The sequence below is a fragment of the Berghia stephanieae genome, chromosome 1, assembly GCF_034508935.2.
Source record: "Berghia stephanieae isolate SIO BIC M18660-M18661 chromosome 1, UCSD_Bste_1.3, whole genome shotgun sequence".
NCBI classification, from domain to species: domain Eukaryota; kingdom Metazoa; phylum Mollusca; class Gastropoda; order Nudibranchia; family Aeolidiidae; genus Berghia; species Berghia stephanieae.
Genome location: NC_088360.1, coordinates 22,488,357 through 22,498,356, shown reverse-complemented (window position 1 = coordinate 22,498,356; position 10,000 = coordinate 22,488,357). Strand labels below are relative to the sequence as shown.

At 38.8% G+C, this 10,000-nt stretch overlaps 1 protein-coding gene across 2 annotated transcripts in view; it reads left to right on the top strand.

The window, feature by feature from the left end:
* The window catches only part of LOC144970443 (uncharacterized), a 57,804-nt gene that overhangs the window by 13,747 nt on the left and 34,057 nt on the right, over positions 1–10,000 (top strand). For both annotated transcript variants that reach the window (XM_078910093.1, XM_078910104.1), the window contains 2 exons: positions 4,078–4,199; positions 6,633–6,807. In XM_078910093.1, coding sequence (XP_078766219.1) covers positions 4,078–4,199; positions 6,633–6,807 — 297 coding nt within the window. The remainder of the gene's footprint in view (positions 1–4,077; positions 4,200–6,632; positions 6,808–10,000) is intronic.

The window sequence follows — 10,000 nt, the reverse complement described above, 5'->3', positions numbered from 1 at the left end:
TTCAACCTACCTAATTGTTTATGATATGACATCCTCTACATCGACATAAGTCTGTGCATGGTAAGCTGGCTCGCAAACCTTTGCATCGGGACGTGCATCCTTTCTTGCAGCCACATTTGACAAGTTGTTGGCACACTTTTGATACTTCCGGCTGTGATGACCAGTATAGTAAGAGCTTTCATCCGTCCATTTTCCAGTCCTCATTCCAGAGGTGATGGTAGTACAGGATCTTTTTCTGTTGCAGAGCTCAAAACATAGCCAGCTTGATATGCCACCCGTTTAATGTGTTGCTGTAATGCACTTCTTGTGGGGAGGAAGTCTCTCTATTGCACGACCTTTTTTGGCAAAATAAATATTTTCTTGCTGCATTAACAACTGTGCAATCTAATGCTTTGTCGTACATAGTGACAGTAAAGGTCTCGAGCTGGGTGACGTGATGATCCGTAATGATGTTTGGTTTCCTTTGTTTGCTTGTTCTTCCAACAACGGAAGCATTGTATTGATGAATTTCGGCATATTATGAGACAAAGAGCGTTCAGAATGAAATCCAGCCCATGTTTTTACATCCTGTTCCAAGTAATTTGATGAAACACGTTGTAGCCAGTCCGTTTCTTCTGTCATATAAGGGTCATTTGTCATGTTTGAAATAATGTTCGACGGAGCAGTTTTGTTGCAGGTATATTTGGTTTAACTCCAAATGCAATTTCTTGGGCGACCTTTAGAAAATCCGACAAAATATTGCTGTCTGTGTGAATGACGTCAGAAGTATTCATATTCAACTTTTCTCGATCAACACCGGACTCATCATTTGTAGGTTGCTGAAACATGGAGATACTTGTTCCGTGGACAGAGTTTTTGTGAGTTGTTGAGCTTGGGTTATAATCAATGTTATCAACAGCAGCAACAGTAAAAAGTTCTTTCTTCAGGTTGATTGGGCAAAGAATTCCTTCCTCTTCGAATCTATTTTCAGCTGCTGATGCGATATCCGATGACAATGACAACATACGTTTGTATGAGGAACACAACCCTAGCGAAAATAATGTGTCAATTATCTTTGATCTTGTATGTGTGTATAAAAAACATCTTTCATACAACGGTAATGGCGTCTCTTTAATCTGCGATTGTCTTTTTTTGAAAAGTCGGCCCGGTTTTTTTTATTTTTGGTATTTGACACAATAAGTTGTGATATAAATAGGCTTTCTTGATGCCTGGAATCTGACCTTTCTGAAGGAGACGATCCAACCAAAATCATTTTGATGTCAACAGGGAGTTAGGCACTGCGCCTTCTTGACTTCCAATCCCTATGTCCCATTGCGGGCATTTGCGAATGATGTCTTGTCGGATAGTTTTTGCTGCACGCCACAAAGACATTGCATTATCATCTGCTTGTTCCTTTTGATTCTTTACTAATAACGCAGCAACTTTGCTACCGTGTGCTACATATGTATTTCGCCCAGAAGAATAGAATTCTATGCTTGGAAAGACTCTCAAAAGCCGCTCTTTGAACCGGGTGGGGTGTGCATAGTTATTTCCACAGCCTCTAGTGGTGCACTCACTTTTAAACTTCTTGATAAGTTTTGACAACTGATGGGTTTGTTTCAATTGGCAATTCGATACTCAAGATGGATCTTGAAAATCAAAATCAGATATTGTAATGTTCGCTTCTAGTCTAAATTCATGCTTTTCTTCTTTGTTTTTCTTGTCTTGGAGGCTTTTAATTGCATTAGAGTTATATTTCACTCGACAAGACCGATGCCATTTTGCATTGTTCGATTTCAATTCTTCAAGAGTTCCATTAAGATGTGTTTTGACATTGCTATCAGCTAACGAATTGTATTGATTTTAGATTTTCTAGAAAGGTTATATATCCTTGGTCCTTGTTTGGAAGTTTAGAATTTGCTGGACAAATCAATTTTTCAGATGAATCAATTTGGCAAAAATCAAACACTTTTTCCAGTCATTTGAACCAATGATTTTTGCCATCGTGCATGAAAACATCCAAACGAACAATGTTCAATATTAGGTACTATCTATATAAAATGTTTGCATACATATGTTTACTTAATTTATCACTAATGGGGTTCTTCTATGTCCAACTTTTTGGCGGTTATATGACCTAAATGACGTTAACACAATTTGATCAACTAGTCATTCACCTAAGGCACAATCTGTTTTGTAAGCATGTGCATATATACGATTTGCATATCTCAAGGTGAGAAAATACATTTCTCGTTGTGTGTGATTTTCATAGGTAAAGCCATAATTAATACAGTACTTTACAATGATCAATGCCTAAAGCACGGTGGTGGTGGAGGGAGTGAGAGAGAAAGAGATAGAGAAAGAGAGAGAGAGAGAGAGAGAAAGAAAGAAAGAGAAGAAGAGAGAGAGAGAGAGAAGATAGAGAAAGAGAGAAAGAGAGAGAATAGAGAGGAGAGAGAGAGAGAGAGAGAGAGAGAGAAAAGAGAGAGAAATATAATATATATATATAATATATATATTTATATATATAATAATATAAGAGAGAGAGAGAGAGAGAGAGAGAGAGAGAGAGAGAGAGAGAGAGAGAGAGAACATACCCACCATTACATTTCAATCAATGAAATAATTCTATGTAACTGTGTATAGTAATATGATTATATCAATACCAGTCCATGCTAACAAAGAGTTATAAAATGAGTCAACACCGGTTTACGTTTTATGTTTCCTTCAAACATCACGGCCAGCCCCAATATTGGCCCATTCTAAAAATAACTTTTTGGAAACTGTCAGCCGATTGGGTAATTTCCACCGACCCGCAACCCTCCACTCTGCTTCTACCTTCGCGCCGCTTCGTGTTTGTCACAATGATATGTCGCATTCACACATCGGACGCCATGATAAATATTGTTGCCGATTTAAAAATATCAACTTTTATTTACTTAATTTCTTGGCTCACAGACATCGCTGGAAGTGCTTCTCTATCACATTTTGTAGCCCTTGACGTGTTTTACAATCCCTGAAAGTTTCATGCTTTCATCATTCGTTTGCACAATTGAGCTATTTTTTGCCCTTAATTCCCTCTGCTATTAATCAAACTATAAACGTTCAAGGTTACACACAGTTTTGTGTGTTGGTCCGTTCTACGAGTACTTCCGGGTGGCACTGTTGTGAGTTTTTTTTAGCCAAGCGCATGCTATCTATAAGTGGCTCCGAGGAAATTTCCTGCGACTATGTGGTCTAGTGTTCGCTTTCGGATTGGAAGGTCCTGGGTTCGAGCCTCGCTCGCTGGACGCATAGTTGAGTCCTTGAAAAAAAGCCTCTTTACTCACATTCTCTCAACGTACTCAGGGGTAAAATGAGTACCTGGCTGTTAACAACGTTGTGTATGTCGGAAATTTTTTTTTGTAAAATCGCCTAACAGGCGTCATGTCTCGTTCTACATGTTATGTGTTGCTGTTCGTCAGAGGCCATTTGTAAAGCGCTTTGAGCACGTTTAGTGGATATTGCGCTATATAAAAGCTCAAGCTCACGTTTAACAAAATTGAGTAATTGAGTGTTTTATGAAACAGTAAATAATTCTCTACATTAGGTCGTTAATTTTATTTTTTTTAATAATGTAAATGATTGGCTGAGAAATGGCAAAATGCAGAAAAACTGTGGAATAGAAGAGAAAGAACGTGTATGGAAGGTGCCAGACAAAGCAAGAAAGAAATATACAAGAAAAAAAAACCATGATAAAGTTTTCCTGTCCAGCTCTCAGCATAGTCTTATGATTTAAACTAAAAGACGCGCATTTAAAACAACAAACGCTACTTATTTTGCCATGCTGATTTTAACAACACTTAAATAACACTTAAAATTATTGTTGACGTTATTACAATTTAACATAATAAAAACTCATATTTGTAAAAAAAAACTTTGTGTAAAATTCGTTAAATAAAATAAACGCACAAAATTGCCACACAGGGACCAGCTTTTCTGAACAACCTGATGCATCAAAAATACTTCAGACCACACTTCGACCATTTCTCTAGAACTTCCTACCATATTAACCTTGGATTTCAGGCCATTATAAACCCGTTTTCTGTCCAATTTCAGGGAGTGCCTTATATCCACGTATCCAGTGTGTGGTACGCCAAGGTTGGCTGGGCCATCCTGTTTGCTGCGGGCTTCGTCGCCATGTGCTTCCATCTCTATTATCTATTTAAGGAATATTATGCGTAAGTAAGGATATGTTTGACTAGGATGGGATGACATAGTAAGGATATATTTGACTAGGATGGGATGACATAGTAAGGATATGTTTGACTAGGATGGGATGACATAGTAAGGATATATTTGACTAGGATGGGATAACATAGTAAGGATAGTTTGACTAGGATGGGATGACATAGTAAGGATATATTTGACTAGGATGGGATGACATAGTAAGGATATGTTTGACTAGGATGGGATGACATAGTAAGGATATATTTGACTAGGATGGGATAACATAGTAAGGATCTATTTGACTAGGATGGTATGACATAGTAAGGATATATTTGACTAGGATGGGATGACATAGTAAGGATATATTTGACTAGGATGGGATAACATAGTAAGGATATATTTGACTAGGATGAGATAACATAGTAAGGATATATTTGACAAGGACGGGATAACATAGTAAGGATATATTTGACTAGGATGGGATAACATAGTAAGGATATATTTGACTAGGATGGGATAACATAGTAAGGATATATTTGACTAGGACGGGATAACATAGTAAGGATATATTTGACTAGGATGGGATAACATAGTAAGGATATATTTGACTAGGACGGGATAACATAGTAAGGATATATTTGACTAGGATGGGATAACATAGTAAGGATATATTTGACTAGGATGGGATAACATAGTAAGGATATATTTGACTAGGACGGGATAACATAGTAAGGATATATTTGACTAGGATGGGATAACATAGTAAGGATATATTTGACTAGGATGGGATAACATAGTAAGGACATATTTGACTAGGATGGGATAACATAGTAAGGATATATTTGACTAGGTTGGGATAACATAGTAAGGATATATTTGACTAGGATGGGATAACATAGTAAGGATATATTTGACTAGGATGGGATAACATAGTAAGGATATATTTGACTAGGATGGGATAACATAGTAAGGATATATTTGACTAGGATGGGATAACATAGTAAGGATATATTTGATTAGGATGGGATAACATAGTAAGGATATATTTGACTAGGATGGGATAACATAGTAAGGATATATTTGCCTAGGATGGGATAACATTGGACAAAAATAAGTCCCTTAAAACCGTAAAGCTCACAGCCGGAGATAAAACTGGTTTCACTAGCGCAAAAGATCGATATGAAAATTGTTTGCCGATTGCCTTTTATATGGACGTCTGGCTATTGAAAAACAAATTTTCCTTCAGATCTAAAAGACCGAGCTACCCATTTACATCAGGATAGAGAGAGGACGTAGACAAGATATTTCGACAACACCCAGGAGTGATATTGAACACTTGAAAACGGACATAAGAATTACCATTCCGAGCTTGATATTATTTCGTGTTACTATTTATGAGAGAGGTGGAAACAAAATAATTTACATTTTTTTTAAATTATGAAGACTTATAGAGTGCAAAGCATTGAAGAACCCTTCATGTCCCAGTACGTGTTGGTTGAATTAACTTTTTGACACTAAGTTCTTTTATATAGCGCAATATCAACCTAGCGTGCTCAAAGTGCTTTACTAGAGGTCCCTGATCAACAGCAACACGTAACAATTAGAAAGAGACATGACGCCTGTTAGGCGATATTACAATTTTTTCGGGCAAAGACAACGCTGTTAACGGCCAGGTACTCATTTTACACCTGAGTACGGTGAGAGAATGCGAGTAAAGAGCCTTTTCCAAGGACTCGACTTTGCACCGAGCGAGCGAGGCTCGAACCCATGGCCTTCCGATCCGAAAGCGAGTGTCATACCACAAGACCACATAGCCACAACATACTCTACACAAAAACAACGTGTTAAAATGTTTAGCGGCTATGTTGTTTAGTGGTATACAAAATATTTATTTTTTAAATGGTATGACAGTGGTATGACAGTGGTATGCTCGGCGCATAGTCCCGTCCTACATGTTAAATGTCGCTGTTGGCCAGGAATCCCTTGTAAAGCGCTTTGGGCACGTTTAATGGATATTGCGCTATATAAAAGCTCGATTTAAGAAAGCTCAATTTATCCAGAAGACTCGTGTGTTAAATATAGATCGATTTGAAATCACCCTCGTCTTGGCAAAATCTCTCAAACCTGGGACTTCGTCGTAAGATTGGTCAGAATACTCTTGATAGAGAAAATGTATTTTATTTTTGATTTGCAACATCCGCTGTCTCTAGGGTCTATTCCAAGGGAAGACTGGAATAACCCAGGTGTCAGCCGCAGAGCAGCAATGCAAAGTGAGCTCGTGCGAGGTGACTTGCTCAAGGCCACACACAGAACATTGGTGGGTGATCGAACTCGGTACTTTTCGGGTACGAAGCAAAGACCCTACCGCTGAGCCACGCTGCCCCATAAGTGATGCCAAATTCATTCATTCTTGACCCTACCCTTTGGACGCTATTAAATTTCAGGTACGACACTCATTCGGTGGTCACTCTCGGGTTCAGTACTTTAGCGTTCCCTGCAGTGACCATCTGTAACATCAACCCCATCAAGAGCTCAATGTTGACTTTGACTACTCCAGAATTGCAGGCGTTTGTGGAGTCCGTGTCTCCCAGTAATATCGCATACAGCATGGAAGAGAAGGTAAATGATGGGGAGAGGGTTGGGGGGGGGGGGGGGGAGGTAACCTCAAGGGAAGAAAAGTGTGATGTCAGAAAACTGGTTCCTATTCCATTGGAAGTGTAAAACCACTCGGAGGACTGGATACACATCTTGTGTTATTGGTCTTCTTCTTTTCTAGTCTAAAAAATTACTGGTCGTCAATAAAGATCATCCATCCTCACTCTTTTACGCCTCATAATCCACAGAATCTGCCTATACATCCTGCTACTGAAATAGTTATGTCACATTTATGTAACCTATTCATTATTCGTAGGTACTCCACAGAACTGGTTATATACACACTCCCCAGTGATTTAGGAACCAAAAGAGTGGAGTGTTTGATGTCACGACTTTTCCCCTATTAGAACTAGAGAGTGGTCAAAGAAGAGAGAGAGAGAGAGAGAGAGAGAGAGAGAGAGAGAGAGAGAGAGAGTTATATTATATAATATATAGATAGATCGATAGATAGATAGATAGATAGATAGATAGATAGATAGATAGAGAGAGAGAGAGAGAGAGAGAGAGAGAGAGAGAGAGAGAGAGAGAGAGAGAGAGAGAGAGAGATTTGAAATGTCTATTAAAAACACGAAAAAGATGCTTTCCCAGTAGTTTTCACAAAGGTACATTTTAATTTGCTGTGTGTAGACTGCAAACTATATCAAATCAGAATAGTGAGTGGAGAAGGCACTTATGCTGATGGTAACAAGAAATGAAGTGAGAAGGAAAGTTCCAGAAGACAACAGAGAATAACAACTTCGCGGCGTTGATGGGGGCTCGAACCCGAGACCTTACTGGTACGACAACTCTACCATATGAACTATCCAACCCCGCGCTGATGGATTACGATTATCTTGATGTTGATGATGACGAATATATTGATAATGTTGATGATGATGATGGTTGATGATGATGATGATGATGATGATGATGATGATGATGATGATGATGATGATGATGATGATGATGATGATGATCATGATGATGATGATGATGATGATGATGATGATGATGATGATGATGATGATCATGATGATCATGATGAGGATGATGATGATGATGATAGATGATGATGATGATGATGATGATGATGATGATGATGACGATAATCATTTTATTATTATAACAATTCGCATATCTTTATGCAGAGAAAGAAACCTCCAAAAGTAAGTGACAACGTCATTTGTTCCGGCCTTATTTCAATTTACAGGCATGATTAATATAAAAAAATAAAAAACAAAATATGAATGGATAAAAAATCATTGAAATATTATCCCCGAACTGCATGCATGTGTACATTATTGGTTGGTGTTTGGAATATGTCACCCACTGTGACTATTTGGTGTTAAGTCCGAATGAACGGGATAAAGAAAATTGAGTTTTCAAAAAAAAAGAAAAATAACAGTACAAGGGAAGAAACGTGTGATGACAAATAAACTGGTTCCTATCCCATTGGAAGTGTACAACTAGTCTTTCAGAGGGTGTTGAATACAAATCTTGTGAATTGATCTTCTGGTTTCATCAGAGTGATGGATCTTAATTTCTAGTCTAACGAAATGTTGGTCGTCAAAGAAAGATCATCATAACAACAAGAAATGAAGTGAGAAGGAAAGTTCCAGAAGACAATAGACAGTCGGCGGCGATGGGGGATCGAACATGAAACCTTACTGGTGCGACAACTCTGCCTGGCTGGGAAGAGCGTGACTCTACCGTATGAACTATCCACGATCTCTATTGTCTTCTGGCACTTTCCTACTCACTTCATTTCTTCTTGTTGTCAACATAAGTGCCTGCTCCACTCACTTTTCTGAATTAAGATCATCCATCCTGGCTGTTTCACGTCCTGTAGTCCCAAGAATCTGCCTACGTATCCTGGCTGTTTCACGTCCTGTAATCCCAAGAATCTGCCAACACATCCTGGCTGTTTCACGTCCTGTAATCCCAAGAATCTGCCAACACATCCTGGCTGTTTCACGTCCTGTAGTCCCAAGAATCTGCTTACATATCCTGGCTGTTTCACGTCCTGTAATCCCAAGAATCTGCCTACATATCCTGGCTGTTTCACGTCCTGTAATCCCAAGAATCTGCCAACACATCCTGGCTGTTTCACGTCCTGTAATCCCAAGAATCTGCCAACACATCCTGGCTGTTTCACGTCCTGTAGTCCCAAGAATCTGCTTACATATCCTGGCTGTTTCACGTCCTGTAATCCCAAGAATCTGCCTACACATCCTGGCTGTTTCACGTCCTGTAGTCCCAAGAATCTGCCAACACATCCTGGCTGTTTCATGTCCTGTAATCCCAAGAATCTGCCTACACATCCTGTAGTCCCAAGAATCTGCCTACACATCCTGGCTGTTTCACGTCCTGTAGTCCCAAGAATCTGCCTACACATCCTGGCTGTTTCACGTCCTGTAGTCCCAAGAATCTGTCTACACATCCTGGCTGTTTCACGTCCTGTAGTCCCAAGAATCTGCCTACACATCCTGGCTGTTTCACGTCCTGTAATCCCAAGAGTCTGCCTACACATCCTGGCTGTTTCACGTCCTTTAATCCCAAGAATCTGCCTACACATCCTGACTGTTTCACGTCCTGTAATCCCAAGAATCTGTCTACACATCCTGGAACTAGAATAGTTATGTGACCTTATGATTCAATACAATACCGAGTGATTGCTAGTCATACCATAGACTGGACACACACACACACACACACACACACACACACACTTCCATGGATTTCAGAACCAGACAAGTTGAAGATTTGACGTTACAATTTTCTTCCCTATTAAGAAAGTGTAACACTCTCTTTACAACCCATAAGAAAATCGTCACATTTGTTACGATGCATCCAAATTTTTGTCTCTAATTTATGTTGTAAATCATAATATTTGAACAAAAATGTTTGCTATATTTAAAGTAAATTAACGCTGTGTTGAAGAGGTCGTTTATCCTAAAAAGAAAAAAAGAAATATGTACCTATATCAAGAACTGACAGCTTTTGTTTTTGAGTGAAATACATCTATTTTTGTATCGGTTGGGTGTGAAGTTATGGGGAAAATCCGAAAATGGCCGGTAAGGAGAGAGTTCAATAATTGGTCATAACCGGTCATGGAAACCAGGGACAAAAAAAATCATGTCTTTTGCAAATTTAAAATTCTGGTTTTTGTTTATTAATT